Source organism: Ranitomeya imitator, chromosome 7 (assembly GCF_032444005.1).
Source record: "Ranitomeya imitator isolate aRanImi1 chromosome 7, aRanImi1.pri, whole genome shotgun sequence".
Lineage (NCBI taxonomy): Eukaryota > Metazoa > Chordata > Amphibia > Anura > Dendrobatidae > Ranitomeya > Ranitomeya imitator.
Genome location: NC_091288.1, coordinates 202,429,635 through 202,454,359, shown reverse-complemented (window position 1 = coordinate 202,454,359; position 24,725 = coordinate 202,429,635). Strand labels below are relative to the sequence as shown.

General features: G+C 44.9%; 1 protein-coding gene across 1 annotated transcript; it reads left to right on the top strand.

Annotated features, from left to right (window-relative positions):
* Positions 1 to 5,847: 5,847 nt before the first annotated feature.
* AMDHD2 (amidohydrolase domain containing 2) lies at positions 5,848 to 20,215 on the top strand. The gene is made up of 11 exons (XM_069734416.1): positions 5,848 to 6,055; positions 8,026 to 8,162; positions 9,720 to 9,859; positions 10,749 to 10,803; positions 11,096 to 11,308; positions 11,395 to 11,483; positions 13,255 to 13,399; positions 13,512 to 13,619; positions 14,763 to 14,831; positions 15,197 to 15,298; positions 15,611 to 20,215. The coding sequence occupies exons 1-11, from the start codon at positions 5,973 to 5,975 to the stop codon at positions 15,691 to 15,693; spliced, it is 1,224 nt and encodes a 407-aa protein (XP_069590517.1). The 5' UTR covers positions 5,848 to 5,972; the 3' UTR covers positions 15,694 to 20,215.
* The last annotated feature ends 4,510 nt before the right edge of the window (positions 20,216 to 24,725 follow it).

Sequence of the window (24,725 nt, the reverse complement as noted above, 5' to 3'; positions counted from 1 at the left end):
CTTCTTGGGTTAGATTGGTGACCCGTAATATAGGGTTTTCATTGCTTCTTGGGATTTCACCTAGCATTTCATTTTCCACCGTGAATACCGTGGAGAAGAAGGTGTTTAATATGTTAGCTTTTTCCTCGTCATCTACAACCATTCTTTCCTCACTATTTTTTAAGGGGCCTACATTTTCAGTTTTTATTCTTTTACTATTGATATAGTTGAAGAACAGTTTGGGATTAGTTTTACTCTCCTTAGCAATGTGCTTCTCCGTTTCCTTTTTGGCAGCTTTAATTAGTTTTTTAGATAAAGTATTTTTCTCCCTATAGTTTTTTAGAGCTTCAATGGTGCCATCCTGCTTTAGTAGTGCAAATGCTTTCTTTTTACTGTTAATTGCCTGTCTTACTTCTTTGTTTAGCCACATTGGGTTTTTCCTATTTCTAGTCCTTTTATTCCCACAAGGTATAAACCGCTTACACTGCCTATTTAGGATGTTCTTAAACGTTTCCCATTTATTATCTGTATTCTTATTTCTGAGGATATTGTCCCAGTCTACCAGATTAAGGGCATCTCTAAGCTGGTCAAACTTTGCCTTCCTAAAGTTCAGTGTTTTTGTGACTCCCTGACAAGTCCCCCTAGTGAAAGGTGAAACTGTACAATATTGTGGTCGCTATTTCCTAGAAGCCCGACCACCTGCAGATTTGTTATTCTGTCAGGTCTATTAGATAGTATTAGGTCTAAAAGTGCTGCTCCTCTGGTTGGATTCTGCACCAATTGTGAAAGATAATTTTTCTTGGTTATTAGCAGAAACCTGTTGCCTTTATGGGTTTCACAGGTTTCTGTTTCCCAGTTAATATCCGGGTAGTTAAAGTCCCCCATAACCAGGACCTCATTATGGGTTGCAGCTTCATCTATCTGCTTTAGAAGTAGACTTTCCATGGTTTCTGTTATATTTGGGGGTTTGTAACAGACCCCAATGAGAATTTTGTTACCATTTTTCCCTCCATGAATTTCGACCCATATGGACTCGACATCCTCATTTCCTTCGCTAATATCCTCCCTTAAAGTGGACTTTAGACAAGACTTTACATAGAGACAAACCCCTCCTCCTCTCCGATTTTTACGATCCTTTCTAAACAGACTGTAACCCTGTAAGTTAACTGCCCAGTCATAGCTTTCATCTAACCATGTCTCGGTTATTCCCACTATGTCAAAGTTACCTGTAGATATTTCTGCTTCTAGTTCTTCCATCTTGTTTGTCAGGCTTCTGGCGTTTGCGAGCATGCAGTTTAGAGGATTTTGTTTTGTTCCAATCTCCTCGCTGTGGATTGTTTTAGAAATGTTCTTACCTCCCTTCTGAGTATGTTTTCCTGGATCTTCTTTGTTCAAGTCTAATGTTTTTCTTCCCGTCCCCTCTTCTTCTAGTTTAACGCCCTCCTGATGAGTGTAGCGAGTCTTCTGGCGAATGTGTGTTTCCCAGGTTTGTTGAGGTGTAGTCCGTCTCTGGCGAGGAGTCCATCGTACAAGTAATTCACACCGTGGTCCAGGAATCCGAATCCTTGTTGTCTGCACCATCGTCTTAGCCAGTTGTTTGCATCAAGGATCCTGTTCCATCTCCTGGTGCCATGCCCGTCTACTGGAAGGATAGAAGAAAAAACTACCTGTGCATCCAGTTCCTTTACTTTCTTCCCCAACTCTTCAAAGTCTTTGCAGATTGTCGGTAGGTCCTTCCTTGCCGTGTCATTGGTGCCAACATGTACCAGAAGAAATGGGTGGACGTCCTTGGAGCTGAAGAGCTTTGGTATCCTATCGGTCACATCCTTGATCATCGCACCTGGAAGGCAGCATACTTCTCTTGCAGTTATGTCCGGTCTGCAGATGGCTGCTTCTGTGCCTCTCAGTAGTGAGTCTCCCACCACCACCACTCTTCGTTGCTTCTTGGCTGTACTTTTTGCTGTCACTTGTTGCTGTGTGCCCTTTTCTATTTTGCTGGCTGGTATTGCTTCATCCTTAGGTGTGCCATCTTCATCCTCTACAAAGATTTGATATCGGTTCTTCAGTTGTGTGGTTGGTGATTTCTCCATGGTCTTCTTGCTTCTTTTGGTCACATGCTTCCACTCATCTGCTTTTGGAGGTTCTCTGACACTTTTTTCACCTTCTGTGACCAGTAGAGATGCTTCTGTTCTGTCTAGAAAGTCTTCATTCTCTTTGATGAGTTTCAAAGTTGCTATTCTTTCTTCCAGACCCCGCACCTTTTCTTCTAAAAGGGCCACTAGTCTACACTTCTGACAGGTGAAATTTGATTCTTCTTCTGGTCGATCTGTGAACATGTAGCACATATATTTACTGTGTAAAAAAAAAAAAAAAAAAACAATATAAATTTGGTATCACCGTAATTATATAACTAAAAATGTGACATTTATGCCACACAGTGAGACCAAAAATTAATTACAGAATTATGTATTTTCTACCCCCCCCCCCAAAAAAAAAAAAAAAAAACAAACAAAAAAACAAAATGTAAAAATGATATTATTGTGTGCAAATCAGCTGCGTCGTTGCAATACTGAGTGAATGGGGGCCGGTAGAGCCGCTCCATTCCAACGGGTATAAAAGTGGCGATCCCAGCGGTCGGAGCCCCACCAATTGCAACATTATCACCGTACAACCCCTTTTAAGAAGTCTTCTGGAGAAAAAAAAGGGGACCTTGACTTCTAGAGGAGTTATCGATGCCTTTACCAAAGACGTTTAGAAACTTTCTTATCTGTACCGTTGGGATGCTGCGTCCTTAGACGGAGCCCCAGAATCCAAAAGTACACGGGGTGGGGGAGGAAGAGGCGTGGCCTGTAAGAGTGGGAGGAGCCATGTATAATTATTATAGTGCTATATATATATATACAGACACACACAAATATATATATATATACATATATATAAAAGGCAAAAAAGGAAAACCGCACTACAAAAATGAAAAAAAAAAAGTGGACTTTATTGCCCGAATGGGCAATAAAGTCCACATTTTTTCATTTTTGTAGTGCTGTTTTCCTTTTTTTGCCTTTTATATTTTGAGCCGCCATGAACAGTGGCTTGGGAAGCTTTGCACATTTTTTAAGGTAGTATTTTGATGCTGTTCCGTTTTTTTCACTATATAAATAAAAAATATATATATATACACACACACACACACATTGCTCAAAAAATAAAGGGAACACTTAACAGAATATAACTCCAAGTAAATCAAACTTTCCCCTTAGGAAGCAACACTGTCACCCTCAATAAAGGAGTGGCTCTGCAGGTGGGGACTACAGACCACATCTCAGCACCAATGCTTTCTGGCTGATGTTCTGTTCACTTTTGAATGTTGGTTGTGCTTTCACACTCATGGTAGCATGAGATGGACTCTACAACCCACACAAGTGGCTCAGGTATTACAGCTCATCCAGGATGGCACATCAATGCGAGCTGTGACAAGGTTTGCTGTGTGTCAGCGTAGTGTCCAGAGCAGTGGTCCCCAACTCCAGGTCTCGAGGGCCGCCAACAGTGCAGGTTTTCAGGATTTCCTTAGTATTGCACAAGGGTTGGAATCATCACCTGTGCAGATGATCACATTACCACCGATGCAATACTAAAGAAATCCTGAAAACCTGCACTGTTGGCGGCCTTCGAGGCCTGGAGTTTGGAACCCCTGGTCCAGAGGCTGGAGGTTATACCAGGAGACAGGCCAGTACACCAGGAGTCGTGGAGGGGGCAGTAGGAGGGCAACAACCCAGCAGCAGGACCCCTACCTCAGCTTGTGTGAAAGGAGGGGCACTGCCAGAGCCCTGCAAAATGACCTCCAGCAGGCCACAAATGTGTATGTGTCTATACAAACGGTTAGAAACCGACTCCATGAGGATGGTCTGAGTGCCCGACGTCCACAGATGAGGGTTGTGCTCACAGCCCAACACTGTAGGATGCTTGGCATTTGCCACAGAACACCAGGATTGGCAAATTCACCACTGGCGCCCTGTGCTCTTCACAGATGAAAGCAGGTTCACACTGAGCAGATGTGACAGAGTCTGGAGATGTCATGGAGAGTGATCTGCTGCCTGCAAAATCCTTCAGCATGACCGGTTTGGCAGTGGGTCAGTAATGGTGTGAGGTGGCATTTCTTTGGAGGGCCGCACAGCCCTCCATGTGCTTGCCAGAGGTAGCCTGAATGCCATTAAGTACAGAGATGAAATCCTCAGACCCCTTGTGAGACCATAGGCTGGTGCAGTTGGCTGAAAAAAAAAAAGACTAAATAGCCACAGCCAGCTCACCGATCCACGCAGGTGCACGGAACTTCATCTCGGACCAGGATGAGTGAATAGCAGAAGGAATAGAAGAAAGGCGTTCCAGCTCCTTTAAAAATTTCAAAAACTTTATTTCTCCATTAAAATGCGAAACAGCAATCCTTGCCTTAGTGCGAAAATGTGAGTGCAGAGTACATGCGACGCGTTTCGATCTAAATGATCTTACTTGATGCATTGAGTAAGATCATTTAGATCGAAACGCGTCGCATGTACTCTGCACTCACATTTTCGCACTAAGGCAAGGATTGCTGTTTCGCATTTTAATGGAGAAATAAAGTTTTTGAAATTTTTAAAGGAGCTGGAACGCCTTCTATTCCTGGTGCAGTTGGCCCTGGGTTCCTCCTAATGCAGGACAAGGCCAGACCTAATGTGGCTGGAGTGTGTCAGCAGTTCCTGCAAGATGAAGGCATTGAAGCTATGGACTGGCCCGCCCATTCCCCAGACCTGAATCCGATTGAGCACATCTGGGTCATCATGTCTCTCTCCATCCACCAACGTCACGTTGCACCACAGACTGTCCAGGAGTTAGCGGATGCTTTAGTCCAGGTCTAGGAGGAGATCCATCAGGAGACCATCCGCCGCCTCATCAGGAGCATGCCCAGGCGTTGTAGGGAGGTCATACAGGCACGTGGAGGCCACACACGCTACTGAGCATCAGCCTGTAATTTGAGTTTCCACTTTGATTTTGAATATCATTCCAACTTCAGACCTCCGTGGGATATTCATTTTTATTTACATTGATCATTTTTAGGTTTTATTGTTCTGAACACATTCCACTGTGTAATGAATAAAAATTTGCAACTGGAATATTTCATTCAGAGATATCTAGGATGTGGGATTTTAGTGTTCCCTTTATTTTTTTTGAGCAGTGCATATATACTGTATATACATATGAAAAGTTTGTAAAACAAACTAAAGGGAAAAAAAAGACCGCCATACCCAGCTGGTGCCGTGTGTGAACCCGGTCTAATAATACCGCACAACACTAAAGCCATGGCAGTGGTTTACTGTAGATCAGAGCAGATTTTACATAAAAACATCCCAACATAGATACACCAGGTGCATAATCCACAGAAGACCACCCAACCATCACAGTTCCTATGCACTAGCCCAGGGGTCCCCAACTCCAGTCCTCAAGGCCCACCAACAGGTCATGTTTTCAGGATTTCCTTTGCATTGCACAGGTGATGCAATTATTACCGGGGCAAGACTAAGGAAATCCTGAAAACATGACATGTTGGTGGGCCTTGAGGACTGGAGTTGGGGACCCCTGCACTAGCCCACATAAAGGGGCGTCAATGGGCAATAGACCTATAAAGAGGGCTTGGTTTCCCAATTTTATAGCTAAAAGTTTTAGAAAACATAAATAAGGAGCAGATTATAACCCAGAATATTTCCTGTTCCTACAAAAGACGTAAATCTATTGGAAGGGTTAAATTGAGCAAAGCGACCTTCTCAACATGGCTTATCTGACCTTCTCAAGATGGCCGCGGTGATGCCGCATGTCACGTGGCGGCCGCACGGATGTCCTGTCATGTGACTCGGGCTCACGTGACTGACTCAGCTTTTATTTTTCTTCCTCCCAGCGAGTGAAAGGTTGGGCGAGGGGAGGATGAGGGAAGGCGGAGGCACGGGCCGGTAGATTGATGCTCAGCGATGCCTTCCAATAAGTCCGTGTCTGACGCCCCCATCGTCCAATTCAGGAACTGCCGGATCCTCAGAGACCATAAACTACAATGGTGAGTGACCTGCGGGCTCGCAAAACATGTCCAATCAAAAGTGAAGCAACCTATCAGAACGCTTACCAAACCCTTGGCAACCTATCAGAACATTGCTTTAATTTATAATTGCGCCTTAACGAAATGTAAGGCCGAATCTGATTGGTTGTTTGTGAGGAAACTCCTCCCTTTTCCTTTGCTTTAGGTGTAATCATTTATCTGTCACCATGGATACTATATTATGGTCTGTGGCGAGATTTTTAGGTAATTTTATTTAAAAAAAAATAATAATCTGTATTAAAAAGTGGGTACGATGGTCGGCTTCAGTCAACGTAAATGTGCTGCCTGCAGTAAAATTCCTTTAATCTTGCAATTGAATATTTGGAAAAGCAGGAAAAAGGCCGATTGTGTAAATTTTATGGTACAGAGGTTGTCCCCGTTCACACCTGTCCCTGCTAGAGGTGAGCAGTTCAATTCGCACCACCCTAGTCCAGTCCGGTCCTCCATGGCAGTCGGTCTTGGTATTGTGTGAGGCCTAGGAAGAGCCCCAGATGCAGAAATGGAGGCCGTCTGCCGTGGGGGAGCGGACTGGACACAGGACCAGGCCAGTGCAAATATCTCATCTGCAGTCCCTTCCTAAGGGGACGTACAGACATGGCAGCATATCGCCTGCAGACCTTGCTGCATCTCTGCCGTGAATCCACAGCAAAATCTGCATTGATTGGAGCTGCAGCTTGTTGTGTATTTTGCCTTCACATGCGGCTACTCGTACAGCCACTGTGGCCATATTGCCTTCGCATGCGGCTACTCGTACAGCCACTGTGGCCATATTGCCTTCGCATGCGGCTACTCGTACAGCCACTGTGGCCATAATGCCTTCGCATGCGGCTACTCGTACAGCCACTGTAGCCATATTGCCTTCGCATGCGGCTACTCGTACAGCCACTGTGGCCATATTGCCTTCGCATGCGGCTACTCGTACAGCCACTGTGGCCATAATGCCTTCGCATGCGGCTACTCGTACAGCCACTGTAGCCATATTGCCTTCGCATGCGGCTACTCGTACAGCCACTGTAGCCATATTGCCTTCGCATGCGGCTACTCGTACAGCCACTGTAGCCATATTGCCTTCGCATGTGGCTACTCGTACAGCCACTGTGGCCATAATGCCTTCGCATGCGGCTACTCGTACAGCCACTGTAGCCATATTGCCTTCGCATGCGGCTACTCGTACAGCCACTGTAGCCATATTGCCTTCGCATGCGGCTACTCGTACAGCCACTGTGGCCATATTGCCTTCGCATGCGGCTACTCGTACAGCCACTGTGGCCATAATGCCTTCGCATGCGGCTACTCGTACAGCCACTGTAGCCATATTGCCTTCGCATGCGGCTACTCGTACAGCCACTGTAGCCATATTGCCTTCGCATGCAGCTACTCGTACAGCCACTGTGGCCATATTGCCTTCGCATGCGGCTACTCGTACAGCCACTGTAGCCATATTGCCTTCGCATGCGGCTACTCGTACAGCCACTGTAGCCATATTGCCTTCGCATGCGGCTACTCGTACAGCCACTGTGGCCATATTGCCTTCGCATGCAGCTACTCGTACAGCCACTGTGGCCATATTGCCTTCGCATGCGGCTACTCGTACAGCCACTGTAGCCATATTGCCTTCGCATGCGGCTACTCGTACAGCCACTGTGGCCATAGATGCGATGTAATGCGACCCGCAAGGCCTGAGCAAGCAAGTTGCAAACATTTTCAATTTTTGTGACTTGCTTGCTGCGGTACCGTGCGGGTTGCGATCTGTCACCTGTAGCAGCGGCGTACAGCTATCTTTGCTAAGTCACCGCATAACCCCAGCCTTACTGAGGCGTCAGGTGCGCTGGGCCTCGTTACTACAGGGATCAGGTGATCTTCTCTCCTCTGTGGGTGCTACGAGGACTAGATCTGGTCACCTGAGCTGATATCTGTCCCTTCTCTCACAGGGAGGATCTCTGGGTGCGACAAGGGAAGATTCTTAACCCCGAAAAACTTTTCTTTGATGAGAAAGGTGCAGCCGATGTCCAGGTGGACTGTCGGGGGAGGATCATTGCCCCCGGATTTATTGACCTCCAGATCAATGGTAAGAGACTGTCGCCTAGATGAGACTCTCATTAGGTGATGTACACGGCGGAGGCGGCTCATAGTAAGATCATACGATCCGGGCTGTGGGAGAGATGGCCAAGAAATACTTAAAGGGATATTCCTATCCTCTAACGCTAGGATAGGCCAATTATTATTGTAGGGGCCACAGTGTCCGTGTAGTGCTCCATCCCTGTACAGGCGGGTCGCCTACAGCTCGGCATCACTCCTTTTTCTTTTTTTTTTCCCCTCCCTTTCTTCCAAGTTGCATAATTGTTTTCTTTTTTTTTTTTTTTTCAGTTAGACGCCTACTGAGCCGTATGGGCTTTAGTTTCTGCGTGAGAGCTTGTTTTTTTTTTTATTGATACTGATTTGGAGTTCGTACAAGGTTTTGATCACATTTTCTTGCATTTTTTTTTTATTTCTTTTTTGTGGGGGAGAGGAAAGGGAAGCGATTAATAAACGGCAATTTTGGTGCTTCCATTTTTCAATTCACCATTTTATAGCTTAAATAATTTAATATTTTGAAAGATTGCACTTTTATGAACACGGCAATATCAAATATTTTTTAATTTTTGAACAAGGTTAAGGAGTATGCGCTGTAAATGATGGTCTTGGTGAAGGCGAGTCTATGGCTTGGCTTAACAGACATACCAAGGTGATGGCAGCCATTGCTTTGATAAAGGGGTTGCCCAATGCTCAACCCGTTTTCCCCTTGTAAAGTAATAACACTTATACTTGCCTTCCTCTGGATCTTTTTGATTTGTACTAAGATGGGGTGAGTGAGTGAAGCCAGCGCTGATTGGCCTCAGGGATCGCGTGACATAAAAATGTCACGCAATCTCCAGGAGAGCCAATCCCAATAGGTGTTATTATTTTACATGGGGATTGAGAAGGGATTGTCTGAGTAGTGGACAACCCCTTTAATCCATCAGCTCTTCGCACTTGCTATAATATAAATGCCACAGTCAGTGATTGACAGCAACATCTAAATGGTTGAACAGCTGTGATTGGAGCTGGCTCTGGTTGCTGCTGTCATAGACAGATGCCGGCTGTTTAGCACAGTCGGGATCTACTTGATACGGACCAGTCACAGCTCCTCGGCCCGCTCCGTACACCACGCACCCTGTGGCATAAATGTATGTTAGGGGTTATTCCGGAAGCCTTCACTTTCACATTGGGAGGTGAGTGGCTCTAATGGCGTCACGTCTACAGATGCCTACTGGGAAGCACGCACGATCGGCGGGTATCGGGCACCGCTCACCTACCAATGCAGAAATCAGCGGTGCCACCAAGACCCTTTAAGTCATTGTGTAATGCAAAATTCTGCAAATATGTAAAATCGCAATCCCATCCCATGCTCAGGATCTCAGCTTGCTTTCAGTGAATGCGGACTTTCTTGGATACATCTATCCTAGTTAATTCCGCACATTTTACAGGTGGAACAACCATAAATATTGGGACGGGGTCGGCTCTCGCGCTTTATCTCTTGCGGCCAGAAGGTTGTGACTGTTCAGACACCGCTTTCCTTCCTTTCTGTGTTTTTCTTCCTTTCTAGGGGGGTTTGGCGTGGATTTTTCCCAGGAAACGGATGACACTGGATCAGGGATATCTCTGGTGGCTCGAAATATCCTGCCGCACGGTGTGACCTCCTTCTGTCCGACCATCGTCACCTCACCCTCATCCGTCTACTACAAGGTACGAGGTTTTCTGCCGGTCTGAGGATACAAACCGTGCGGAGATTTAATTCCGTCGCCCATGTATTGGATCTCATTTATTTTACTCTATTCCTATGTAGTATATTTCCATGTGGCGCAGCCACGGACAGATATCACCACCAATGGGGCAATGTATTGGTTTCCTTTATAGTTCTAGCCCTAGGTATGTGTTAACACAGTAATAATTACCCGTGCTGCACGGAAGGCCGACCCTTGCCCGTCTCACAGGAATTATCATGTGCCTGTATGATTTTATGGCCAGTGCTTTTATTTTGTGACCATTGATACTGGGGTATCTGCCAATAATAATAAAAAAAAAAAAAAAACAACTCTCGGTGCTGGACCTGACCTTCCGCTGTATACTCTAGTGTTTTAAGGATACAGGAATCCCAAATATATATATATATATATATATATATATATATATATATATATATATATATATATATATATATATATATATATATATATATATATATATATATATATATAATTTTTTTTTTTTTTATTTGTAAATTAAGAAAAAGACTGTTTTCAGTACAATTATTTTTATATATTTTTTTAAATATTTTATATAAACATATTTTTTGATACATTTTTTATTTTTTTTTAAGACTCCTTTGCCTCCCCCAGGCGACTTGAGCTCCCTTTGATCGCTTGTTCTATATACTGCAACTGCAGTGTATATATAGTAGAAATGACTATCTCCTATGAAGCCCAACCTTTGACTGAGGGAGGGCGATAGGCGCCATAAATGATCACCTGATCTTGCCACCTAAATGTCGCTGTGAGAGATTCTTTTTATTTGCAATAAAAATAATACAAATTATTCCTTTTTTTTTTCTTTTTTTTAATTTTCCCCGCCATAGGTGCTTCCCCAGATTTCTGTAAGAGATGGTGGACCAGAGGGTGCCGGAGTGTTGGGTAATGATACATCAAACTCCTAATTTACCTAGATCACAGTTTCCAAACCCGGGTGAAGTTAAAGCCTGGTATTTCTTGAAACCTGTACTGGATTAGGAAAGGCGGGCAATGCATCAAAAGGTTGTCCCTGATATTGCAGCTCAGCCCCATTGACTTCTATGGAGATGACCAGCAGTATCAGAGGCAGCACAAAGGTGGCACAATTTTCTTTCTCCCATAGTTCCCATTCCTTATGGTGATCTATGTATTATGTTTGTCGCTTAACGTCACCTATAATCTTACCGGTCGGCAGGTCTCCACCTAGAGGGTCCTTACATCAGCGCTGAGAAGAAGGGAGCCCACCCTGAGCACTGCCTGCGCTCCTTCTGTAAGGGGGGATTCCCTGAGCTCCTGAACACCTACGGATCTCTGGATAAAGTCAGCATTGTCACGATTGCCCCCGAGATGGGAAAGAGCGAGGAGGTGATCAAGGAGCTGGTGAAGCGCGGGATCTGCGTCTCCTTAGGTGCGTGCGGTCTTCTTCCATTACATTACAGAACGATCTATAAGAAATACTACCGCCATATCACGTCTCATCTCCACTGTCTCCAGGCCACTCTGTGGCCAATTTATCTCAGGCTGAAGATGCCGTCAAGTCTGGCGCCTCGTTCATCACACATCTCTTTAACGCCATGCTGCCGGTAGGTGGATTGTTGCCACTTCATTATATGTCTGCCATAGCCGTATGCCAGATTGTCATTTAAAGGGGTTGTCCATTGGCCCACCTTTCGTCATGCCAAAATGGACAAAGCCAGCAGTCTCTGCAGGGGTAAATTATGATTGGTCATAGCCCCCCATGTGGAAAATATGCTCATGCCAATCATGCGAGCGCCATATTGTTTTCATTACTTAACCCCTTCATGATGTGTGTGTGTATATATATATATATATATATATGTATATGTATATATGTATATGTGTATATGTATATATATATATATATATATATATATATATATATATATATATATATATATATATATTGTCTAAGGGTTTTTCCGTCTGTCTGTCTGTCCTGGAAATCCCACGTCTCTGATTGGCGGCCTCGACCAATCAGCAACAGGCACAGCATCGACATAGAAATCCCGCGTCTGATTGGTCGAGGCCGCAAGGCCTCGACCAATCAGCGACGGGCACAGCGACGATGATGTCATAAAGGACGTAGACATCCCCTGCCTCTGATTGGTCGAGGCCTATCAGCAACGAGCACAGCGATGATGATGTCATAAAGGACGTAGAAATCCCACGTTTCTGATTCAGCGACGGACACAGTATCGACGTAGATGTCATAATGGTTGCCATGACGACGATGATGTCATAAAGGTTGCCTCGACCAATCAGCGACGGGCACAGTCTGCTGCGAATTCTGGAATCATCATTGTCCATATACTACGGGGACATGCATATTCTAGAATACCCGATGCGGTAGAATCGGGCCACAATCTAGTAGATATATATATATATATGTGTATATATATGTATATATATGTATATATATGTATATATATGTATATATGTATATATGTATATATATATATATATATATATATATGTATATATATATATATATATATATATATATATATATATATATATATATATATATATATATATATGTATATGTATGTATATTTTGTGAGATCTCGTTTTTAGCGGGACCAGTTGTATTTTTGAATGACACCATCCATTTTATCACGTGGTGCAGTTAAAAGCAAAGGAACAAAATTCCAAATACATTGGAAATTGCAAAAAACAAAGTGCAATTCCACAATTGCTTTTTGAGTTTATTATTTATCATGTTCACTATATGATAAAGCTGACCCGGGACTATCCTGGAACTATGATTTTTCAGGTCAGTACGAGTATGCAGATACCAAACGTATAGTTTTTTTAAATTTATTTAATTGGTAAAAAATTTTTGGAAGTTTGTAAAAAAAATAAATAAATAAAATAATGTAGCTTGTGTCGCCATTTTCCGAGACGTATAACGTTTTCAGTTTTTGGGATATGAAGTTGGGTGAGGACTTATTTTTTTTTGGCGCCCTGAGCTGACGTTTTTATTGATGCCATTTTGGGGTAGATACAATGTTTTGATCGCTTCTTACTGCAGTGTTGTGCGAGCAAAAAAACATAATTCTGGGGTTTCATTTATTTTTCTTGTTATGTTGTTTACTTTTCCATAGTTTACTTCTGCCTCAATAGGTGCCGCCACATCCGCAGACGCCTGCCACGTCTTGAGTGATCGCCACGTATCTAAACCTCTTTTGAATGACCCCTTTTATTTCTGGTTGCTCTGTAGTTGAATGCATTCTGTTGTTCCCTGTTATCAGCCATGCCCGCCCTATTATACCTTGCTTCAATCAATACACATGTACTAAAGTAGCAAATATTTTTTTTTCTTCATGTTTTCAGTTTCACCACCGGGACCCTGGGATTGTGGGTTTACTGACAAGTGATCAGATCCCGGCTGGGAGGACGGTTTATTATGGGATGATTGCAGATGGAATACACACTAATCCTGCTGCTTTAAGGATCGCCCATCGTGCCCACCCTCATGGTATGTCTGGCGTACACTGGCAAGGACTAAACAGCATATTGTGCTGTGCCCTTTAGTTGGGGTTTGTAAAATACATGGGATTAGTGAGTTGTTGTTTTTTTGTGCATTCTAGGTCTGGTGCTAGTGACAGATGCCATCACAGCCATGGGGCTTGGACCGGGCCGACACACCCTGGGTCAGCAGGAAATACTGATAGACGGACTTGATGCTTATGTAGCTGGTGAGTAGGGATGAGCAGACCCGTATAAGTTCGGGTTCAACCAAACTTTAGCCCAAAATTTGGTTCGGGACCAGAACTCTCCGTGAACTTGAACCTGAATCCCATAGAAATCAATGGCGACTCAAACTTTGGAGTTGAAATCTTTGTCTCCCTCTTTCCCTCTCCCTCCCTCTGTCGCTCCTTCCTCTCACCCTTTACCTCTCTTTCTCCCCACCTCGTCCTCCTTCTCCGTTGTCTCCCTCCACCTCATCCTCCTCCGTTGTCTCCCCCACCTCGTCGTCCTCCTCTGTCTCCCCTCCCCCACACCTTGTCCTCCTTCTCCGTCTCCCCTCCCCCACCTCGTCCTCATCCTCCTCCGTCTCTCCCTCCCCCCACCACCTCCTCCGTCTCTCCCTCCCCCACCTCCTCCTCCTCCTCCTCCTCCTCTGTCTCTCCCTCCCCCACCTCGTCCTCCTCCTCCGTCTCTATCCCCCCCCCACCTCTTCCTCCTTTGTTTTCTTCTCCCCTTGGTGCAAGACATACTGATAGGTAATTTAGATTGTGAGCCCCATCGGGGACAGCGATAATAATGTGATCAAACTGTAAAGCGCTGCGGAATATGCCACTCTTGATTAGCCGGCCTGGCACAATGTCATGATTGGCTGCATGATACATATATAATATCGCGCCATGCCGGCTAATCATAACAAGAACCATGGATGCAAGGAGGTAGGAGACGGTTCTCACGGCTCCCATCCAGTGACCACAGATTACCAACCTGGATGCTGAACCAGGTCCTGCGAATCGACTTGCACCATCTTTAGTGATCATGATCTTGTTGAACATTCCCCGGGTGCGGTCGCTTATTTTTGCCGTTGTTTTCCACTCTGTGTCTTAAAGGGGTACTGAATGTCTGACCCTACTGGCTCCTCTGTGATGTCCATGTGCCAAATAGAAGGTTTTTTCCTTGATGGAACATCACCATTATTAAGATGAGTAGGTTAAAAATACAAAAAAAAAAACAACCTGCCTGTTGATTTGTTGATGGTTTCCAGATATTTATTTTTCCTACACAGGCAAGTTAGAGGTTATAATGCAGAGAAGTGTAATTGTCTGGTGAATTATTATTATTATTTATTTATTTTATTTTTTTTTCATTTCAAGGTACTCGCACCCTGGCGGGCAGCATTGCTACGATGGATATGTGTGTCCGCCACTTTCATGAAGCCACAGGTATGTGACATTTATCATTTCTGCACACACCGCGGTGCAGCAAAAGCCTGTACATTACCGCGGGTGGGCTGCGGGCCTGGATCCATGCTGGCAGCAGCGTCTGGCCACTAGATCTATGGCATTGTAGGACTTACGCTGGGATGTGATGAGAATGAATCTTCTCCACTGACCCAGTAGTGACTCCCTGCTGGGAATATTGATTAAATGAAATCACACATTGACAGCGGCTGGTTGTAATGCCGGAGGCAGACTGGCCTTGATACTGCAGCTCCCCCTACTTACCTCCATGTCATCTATCACATATCTGCTCAAATAACTCCAATAATGCTAACGGTCTAATGCTGCGACCCTGAATATCCCGGCAGGCTGCACAGTGGAGGACGCATTAGAAGCCGCATCTCTTCACCCAGCGCAAGTTCTGGGCCTGCAGCAACGCAAGGGGACGCTGGATTTCGGAGCAGATGCAGGTCTGACCTATAATGACCCTGATCACCTTTGTATATGTAACACTTCCGTTAAGTGTATAGAAAAACACGGCTACTTTCTTCCAAAACAGCGCTACATCTTGCCACAGGATGCATGGGGTACTGCAGTTCAGCCTCATTGCCTTTAACGGAGTTGCAATGCCAGAAGCCTCTCCTTGATAGATGTGGTGCTATTTTGGGAAAAATCAGCCATGTTTTCCAGTCCTGGGTAAACCCTTTCACGTAGAAGGAGTGGGCACCACATGTTCCCACGGATGTTTATTTTTCTCAGTATGTCTTCTCTCCATTTCTCAGACTTTTTACAGTTGGACGACAATCTGAACGTGAAAGCGACCTACATAGCGGGTGACGTCGTCTGGAGTTCCGCGGCAATCTAAGGCTCGTCGCCATCTTAGGATCTATTCTGCTGCTGTGCCTTATTTACCAGCTGCTCTTCTGCATCACCTAACGACGGCCACAAGATGTCGCCAGAGTCCTGATTCTGCTGCGATGCTCTGCGGCCCGTCATCCATTATTGTTTCTGAACGAGACCTTAGGGGGGTCGGTGACCGGACTGGGATCCGCTGGTGTAAATGCAGGCAATAAGTTGCTGTCATGTAGCGATAAAATGTGTCTTAAGACAATTCAGTGCAAGCAATCGGAGGTATTGACCTAACTCTGGGCAGTGGAGGCAGCCATTTTGTGTCATCCTAAGATGGCCAACAATCATTTAAAGCATTGGACATTATAATACATTGCTGCTTTTACCAAAAATAGCGCCACTCATGACCACAGGTTGCTTGTGATATTGCATCCCAGACCTATTCACTCGCGTGATACTGGACTGCAATACCAGAAGCGACCTGTGGAAAGTGGTGGAGCTGGTCCTGAAAGAAAGCACTCAGGTTTTTCTGAATCTGTAGCATCCCCTCCCCCCACTGTTTAAAGGGGCAGTCCCATCTTAGTCACTTGTAGCACATTCGCTGGATAAATGTACATCTTCTGCACCTCTCTCCAGAAAGTGGGTCCTGTACTCGGAGAATGAATGGAGAGAGGACTGATCCCAGCTAGATATACGGCCGGCGTGTTGTAAAGAGCTGAGCAAGCGCACCAGTCGTCACCTCACCGTGGGGGGGATGGGTGTCAGGAAGACCCCCCCCCCCCCCCCTATTCTACAGATAAGTGCGGCCCCGCCGAAATGAGACCGGCATTTGGGCCTGATGTGCCATAGATATGGGAGCTGTAATTACCTCCGGTCTGGTAGATGGAAACTCATGTAAATTCACAATATTACTTCCCTTTTCTTTAGATATTTTACGTGGAATTGCTGGAAACCATCCCAGCCGTGGCACATGAAGGAGCGCTCCATCCAAACTCAGACATGGAAGCAGCCTCCATCGTATCCAAAAAAAAGTGACTAGTAGCGATGAGCGAGTGTGCTGGGATAAGGTATTATCTGAGCATGCTCATGTGTTAATAAGTGTTTTCAGGGCACTCGAATAATATGTTTGAGTCCCCGCAGCTCCATGTCTTGTGGCTGTTTGACAGCCGCAACACATGTAGGGATTGTCTAACAGCCACGAGGCATGGAGCCGCGGGGGCTCAAACATATTATTCAAGCACTCCGAAGACCCTTTATTATCACACAAGCATGCTCAGATAATACCTTATCCCAGCACACTTGCTTATCACTAGTAACATTACCTCTGGCATCAGCTCGTCTCCATCACTCAGCGCACGGAAGACCCCTACACAGGGTTAGGCTTATAACTGCCGATGCCATCGTGCTAGTAATGGTGGATTGCAGAAGACTCGATCGCTGGGAAAAGGATGGAGGTCAGTAGGGAAAGAGACGAGATGCAGAATGTATCCTTGGTTCTTTAGATGTAGGGAGGAGAACCACTTTAAACTAGACTCAAGATTTATCCCAGTGGTGCTCCCTGGGTGATTTTGCATCTTTCCGGACATGTTAGACACTTTGTGAAAAAAAAATAATAATTTTTTGTTTTTTGTAGGCTTATCTACTTTTTGCTTTGCTTCTACGTTTAGGTGCTAAATGTTCTTCTTAGCTCCGTTTGGAAAGCAGGAGGCCATATTATGTATAAAAGCATACGTGCTGTAAGCTTTCAGTTTGCAAAAACCTTGAATTTCACTTTGGAACTGACGCCTTCCTACTTAGGCCACATTCAGACACCCAAGGACTGATCACCGGTGTCCGGACCCAACCTCTGCACCCTCAACCTCATATATAAGGCCGCTCAGTTCACAGCAGGAGACCGGCAGTCAGTCTGTACACGGCCATGTTTCACTGAATTCAGCCGTATGGGGATTTTGTTGGGGAGGGTCTGCGAGTTTTGCCTTTCATAGATCCTATATAAAAGGAGATTCCATCTTAGGCATTCCTCTGGATCTGCTATAAATGTATGATAGATGCAAGTCTCCCTCCATCTCCAGAATAGGTGTCCTCCAATCCCCCTCTCGCCTATTTAAGTGGCCGCTCTGTGGCTCTTCTCCATTCACTTCCATGGAAGTTCCAAACAGGGGTGAACACATTATAAAAGACAATTAAGAGAGTAGCTGCTTTAACAAGCGGAATGAGGTAGCTTCGGGTCCTTCAGTGGGACCCACCTCTATCAGGCAGATCTTCTGGATGTGCAATTAAAAGTCTAAAATGGGAATAATTTTTTTTATGTGATGACATCTGGCCAGAATCTGCCATTAGTTGGTGATTGCTGGTGGTCTGACCTTTGGAAACCAAACCATTCTGCAGGATAAAGCGACTTCAGGCTTACTCTTTACATTTTTTCCCTACACAGCAGCACTATTGAGCTCCCAGCTGTGCAGGGAATGACAGTGCTCCTGAGCTCCCGCCTGCGCAGGGAACGGCTGCACTCCTGAGCTCCCGCCTCCGCAGGGAACGGCTGCGCTCCTGAGCTCCCGCAGGGAACGGCTGCGCTCCTGAGCTCCCACCTCTGCAGGGAACGGCTGAGCTCCCGCCTCTGCAGGGAACGGCTGCGCTCCTGAGCTCCCGCCTCTGCAGGGAACGGCTGCGCTCCTGAGCTCCCGCCTCTGCAGGGAACAGCAGTGGACCCCATAAACTTAAATGGAACCCCTGTACAGACGTATCTGTTCATTCTCCAGAAGAGGTCGCAGTATGTCATCACTTTCTGAGCTCAGAATAACCCTGTGACGAGGTCTGAGAACCTGAACCCCATCTGTCAGTTCATCCCTGTACAACTATAAGGCTGCGTGTCCACGTTCAGGATGGCCGGCGGTATCGTCGGAGCGGCCTAGCCGCTCTGCGGTAAGCCCCACCCCCTTTCTGGGACGCGATGATGCCGGATGTGTTCACAGCACACATCCGGCATCATCGCTCCCCACCATAGGGCCCTGTGCTATATCTTGCGGCGACGGAGCGTCGCCGCAAGATATACGGACATGCTGCGATCTGAAAAGACGCGCAGCATGTCCGGAGTCGCAGGGCCGCCGCGTGCGTGTTACCACGCATAGTGGAGACGGGATTTCATTAAATCCCCTCCACTATGCTGTAACATCTGGACGCTGCGTGTTAGACGCTGCGGCTCTATGCAGCGTCAAACACGCAGCGTTTACTGCACGTGGACACATACCCTGAGGCTGCGTGTCCACGTTCAGGATGGCCGGCGGTATCGTCGGAGCGGCTTAGCCGCTCTGCGGTAAGCCCCGCCCCCTTCTGGAGACGCGATGACGCCGGATGTGTTCACAGCACACATCCGGCATCATCGCTCCCCACCATAGGGCCCTGTGCTATATCTTGCGGCGACGCAGCGTCGCCGCAAGATATACGGACATGCTGCGATCTGAAAAGACGCGCAGCATGTCCGGAGTCGCAGGGCCGCCGCGTGCGTGTTACCACGCATAGTGGAGACGGGATTTCATTAAATCCCCTCCACTATGCTGTAACATCTGGACGCTGCGTGTTAGACGCTGCGGCTCTATGCAGCGTCAAACACGCAGCGTTTACTGCACGTGGACACATACCCTGAGGCTGCGTGTCCACGTTCAGGATGGCCGGCGGTATCGTCGGAGCGGCTTAGCCGCTCTGCGGTAAGCCCCGCCCCCTTCTGGAGACGCGATGACGCCGGATGTGTTCACAGCACACATCCGGCATCATCGCTCCCCACCATAGGGCCCTGTGCTATATCTTGCGTCGCCGCAAGATATACGGACATGCTGCGATCTGAAAAGACGCGCAGCATGTCCGGAGTCGCAGGGCCGCCGCGTGCGTGTTACCACGCATAGTGGAGACGGGATTTCATTAAATCCCCTCCACTATGCTGTAACATCTGGACGCTGCGTGTCTGACGCTGCGGCTCTATGCAGCGTCAGACACGCAGCGTTTCCTGATCGTGGAAACAGACCCTAACACAACTAACATGAATCTCAATGGACTCATCATAACCACCAGTCATAAGCTACAGCTTTCATTTTATCATAATGGTGCTATAAACTGTGTTCTTGTCCACCTTATTCTCTGGTTCTTCCATTTCAGGTGTCATATACGGTATACCAGGTTCTTTATGCCTTATGCAGATTAATAAGGACATGTACGCCCTCCTGACACATTTTTTTTTTGTTCTACTCATTGATGTTTTATGCTGCCCCTCTATTTTTCTTCCTTGAAATGTAGAACTAAATTTAAAGCCTGTAATTAGGATATGTTCCTACATAGGCCGACACTGTGCCCCCAATGCTGACCCTATCGCCCATTTGTCAATTTACCAATACATTTCCAGTAGGAATAACAGGGGAAACGGGACAATTCAGAGCAGATTTTTGTCCGTCTTTACACTGTCGTCCTTCCTTATGGATCATGTATTACTGATAATTGGCATTTGTTATAATCTGATTTATAGATGATAAATATACTGTAAATTGCGACTCCTGTAAGTGGCATTATTAGAGACTCAACCAATTTGGAAAGATTTCATTGTAAGTATTTGATATATAGGTTTGTTCAGGGACCATAGACCATAACTACAGAACCGGATGAGCACTGCACTTAACTCCAGTGGTAAAATCCTGGGTGCAAACATGGGGAAGATTCACTAATCCTGTCTATTATATACACCGTGTAAACTGAAAGCGGACAGGCTGAAAACGGAGCAGATTTCATGTGGTTCACGCTGGATGGACGATCCCTTTACTACAACTTTGGACAATGTTCTCTAACTTTCCACGGCCTCCTTCTTGGTTTACTTTGTGCCAATTTTTTAATCCCCAACCTCGCTAAGCGATGTCCCTTCTCACGTGACCTGTATAAAACTAGATATTTGCTAAAATGTGCGCACAATAGGATTTTGTGGGAGTTTTTTTTTTTGGAAAGGGTCCCCATTTTAAAACCATTATAAACACTCATCCCCTTCATTTCTACTGTAAAATTACTTTGCTATTTATATTTTAGTTTTTTTTTTCCTGTTTCAAGTTTTGGAAAAATTCCTAATAGGAGAAAAAATAAGTATATGAAGCATCTCCTGATGGAAAACGCTTCCAAATAATCATAGTTCAATTAAAAGACTAAAAAAATGGATTAGCAAAAAAAAAAACCTCTTCTACACTGTGTGCAGAATTATTAGGCAAGTTGTATTTTAGAGAATTTTTATTATTGATCAACGACTATGTTCTCAATCAACCCAAAAGACTCATAAATGTCAAAGCTTAATATTTTTGGAAGCTGGAGTGGGTTTTTTTTTTTTTTTTAGATTTGGCTATCTTAGGAGGATATCTGTGCAGGTAACTATTACTGTGCAGAATTATTAGGCAATTTAATAAAAAACAAATATTCCCATCTCACTTGTTTATTTTCACCAATATAACTGCACAAAATTACAAAATTTAGAAATAAACATTTCTGGCATGCAAAAACAAACCCCCCCAAAATTAGTGACCACTATATCCCCCTTTCTTTATGATGACACTCAGCCGCCTCCATCCATAGATTCTGTCAGTTGTTTGATCTGTTTACGACCAACATTGCGTGCAGCAGCCACCACAGCCTCCAGACACTGCTCCGAGAGGTGGACTGGTTTCCCTCCCTGTAGATCTCACATTTTATGAGGGACCACAGGTTCTCTATGGGGTTCAGATCAGGTGAACAAGGCGGCCATGTCATTATTTGTTCTTCTTTGAGACCTTTACTGGCCAGCCACACTGTGGAGTAGTTGGAGGCATGTGATGGAGCATTGTCCTGCATGAAAATCATGTTTTTCTTGAACGATGCCGACTTCTTCCTGTACCACTGCTTGAAGGAGTTGTCTTCCAGAAACTGGCAGTAAGTCTGGGAGTTGAGCTTCACTCCATCCTCAACCTGAAAAGGTCCCACACGTTCATCTTTGATGATACCAGCCCATACCAGTACCCCACCTCCACCTTACTGGCATCTGAGTCGGAGTGGAGCTCTCTGCCCTTTACTGATCCAGCCTCTGGCCCATCCATCCGGTCCATCAAGAGTCACTCTCATCAGTCGATAAAACCTTTGAAAAGTCAGTCTTAAGATATTTCTTAGCCCAGTCTTGACGTTTTATCTTATGTTTCTTGTTCAGAGGTGGTCGTTTTTCAGCCTTCCTTACCTGGGTCATGTCCCTGAGTATCGCACACCTTGTGCTTTTTGTAACTCTAGTAACGTTGCAGCTCTGAAATATGGCAAAACTGGTGGCAAATGGCATCTTGACGCGTGATTTTCCTCAATTCATGGGCAGTTATTTTGCGTCTTTTTTGCCCAACACACTTCTTGCGACCCTGTTGGCTATTTGCTGTGAAACCCTTGATTGTTCAGTGATCGTGCTTCAAAAGTTTGGCAATTTCAAGACTGCTGCATCCCTCTGCAAGACATCTCACAATTCTGGACTTTTCAGAACCCGTCAAATCTCTCTTCTGACCCATTTTGCCAAAGGAAAGGAAGTTGCCTAATAATTAAGCACATCTTATATAGGGGTTTGATGTCATTACACAACACCTCCTCATTACAGAGATGCACATCACCTGATTTACTTCATTGGTAGTCGGCTCTCAAGCCTGAACAGCTTGGAGTAGGACAACAAGGATAAAAAGTATCATGTGATCAAAATACAACTTGCCTAATAATTCTGCACAGTGTAAAACCTCTTTTTGGTGATTCTTTTTTTTATTCTGTAACCTATTTTACATAATCGGTACAGAAATGAAGAAAATCTGCAAAGGCTATGTCCACCCACAGAGGTTTTTTTTGGAGCAGAAACTTTCCAAATCTAAACTTAGCAAAAAGACTCTGTGTGCACGTATCTAAAAGGATACGTATCAGTCCACATGCTCTTCTAGGTTACGTCTCTTGGGATTGGGGCTCCACTGGTGATGTGATTTGGGGTGCCAACCTCCACGGACCGGAAGGGTGAGACTAGGGGATCTTGAGTACAGTTATTCCCCCTTACCTGGGTACTTGTGTGACGGTAATATTGTATTAACAAAAGGTTGTGTACCGTGTATAGCATTTCAGGTGGGATTTTTTCTAGAATATTTAATATCTTTAATAAACATTTAATTTTTGAAGGGTTTATATAAACAATTATGTCCTTAATCTTAGACTTTTCTTACATATATGGGGACAAGATCGTTGGTACCTCCTGCTAAAGTGTGTTTTACTCACTCCTCCATGATCACAAGCATTCATTTTTCCCATGACAGCTTCCATCCATCACTCGTCCCTGTATAATGTAACAGACAGACATCTTTGGCTTATCACTTTTCCATCCCCATCCTCACTTTATGCCACATTTACAGAAACCGTATGGTGCTATAACCAGTGTCCTAGTTTTTTTTTTTTTTTTTTTTTTGAAACGAAGACTGGCGGGCACCACTACAAGGGATCTCCCATCACATGCCACAAATACTAATATACTAGAAAAAGCAAAGAAAAGAAGGCATGCACAAAATGGGGATCACCACACTATAAATCATACAAATATTACAAAATTTATTGAAGTCCAAAAGCACTGAACACTGCAAAAAACACTTAAAAACACATAAAACAACCATATGCATGGTAAATACAAAGACCCATAATAGGGTCTAAAACCCTGGTTCAAAAACCGCCCCCACACACAATAAAGTGATCTAAAGCAGTATGGTACACTGAAAGAAGATACACAATGCAGACATATAAGCAAAGATAGTAGTCTAGTATACAGTTCTAAAATTACATATAAGCAAAAGATATCCAATCCAATATATCTATGCAGACAATGTAGACAGCATGAATAAACCCCCCGTAAATCCTAGGGATACCAGTCTAGCATAGAAGCACAAAAAGGTCGTGCCTGATAAATGGGATAGGAAAATATATAACCTGTATAGGGCCCAGCCTTGACCCTTGTGAGGAGTCAAGGGATGCTGCAGGACAGACAGGGAGGGTGGAGAACCAGGGCACAAAAACGCCCAACGGGTGTCGCCAGAGAACACTGGCTTCTTCAGGGGCAGTGGATACAGTGAAGGTGCCCACATTATAAATACCTGGTAATTATGTGAGGCCAGGAACAGCTGATGCCTAGTATACCGCGCAAAGTACATGGCGCTGGAGCTGACCGGAGAAGACCGGGAAACCGGAAATGACGAGAGACGCCGGCATCTGCGCAATACAGCAGAGCTTCAAGGATGAGAAATCTCCAGAGTGTGGGCTGCTGGCAAGTGCGCACGCGCGTAGTACATAGCGCTGAAGCTGGCCGGAGAAGTGACAAAACACCGGCACCTGCGCAATGCAGCAGAACTTCTGGGCGGGCTGCTGGCAAGTGCGTACGCGCCGATCGGCGCATGCGCACTAAGTACCAGCACCTGCTACGCCCGCAAAAAAGGCTCTCGGCCGAGAGCAGAGAAGCACTTAGGAAATATGATAGAGCAAAGAATGGCAAAGGGGCGGAAAAGTGGACTGTTGAATGGTGCATAGAAGGCACAGAACAAAGGCATATCCGCCAATAGGGACATAATAACAAAGATGTTCAAGATAAGGCAACCTGTGACTGCAATGTATTAGCAAATTTACACAATAACTCAGAAGGACATATATTAAAGAATATAAGGATAATTCCAGAAGAATAATAATACTAAACAAAAAAAAAAAAAAAAAATATTATATATATATATATATATATATCTATATATCTATATAAAAATAAAATGTAATAATAATAACAAAAACAACCCATAAATCTGCATGATGGTATATACTAAAATGCAGGCAGGTTGCCAAAAGATCTAGATATAATGTTACAGCAACAACTGCATAAGGGCATCATTTTAGGACATAGAAACCATTAATGAAGAATCAAAACAGAATATTACAACTGTTTATAGTAACCAGAGAATAAAAGTTCTTCATTTAGTCCTTGTGGGGCGAGGCATCGGAGATCATGGATCCATTTGG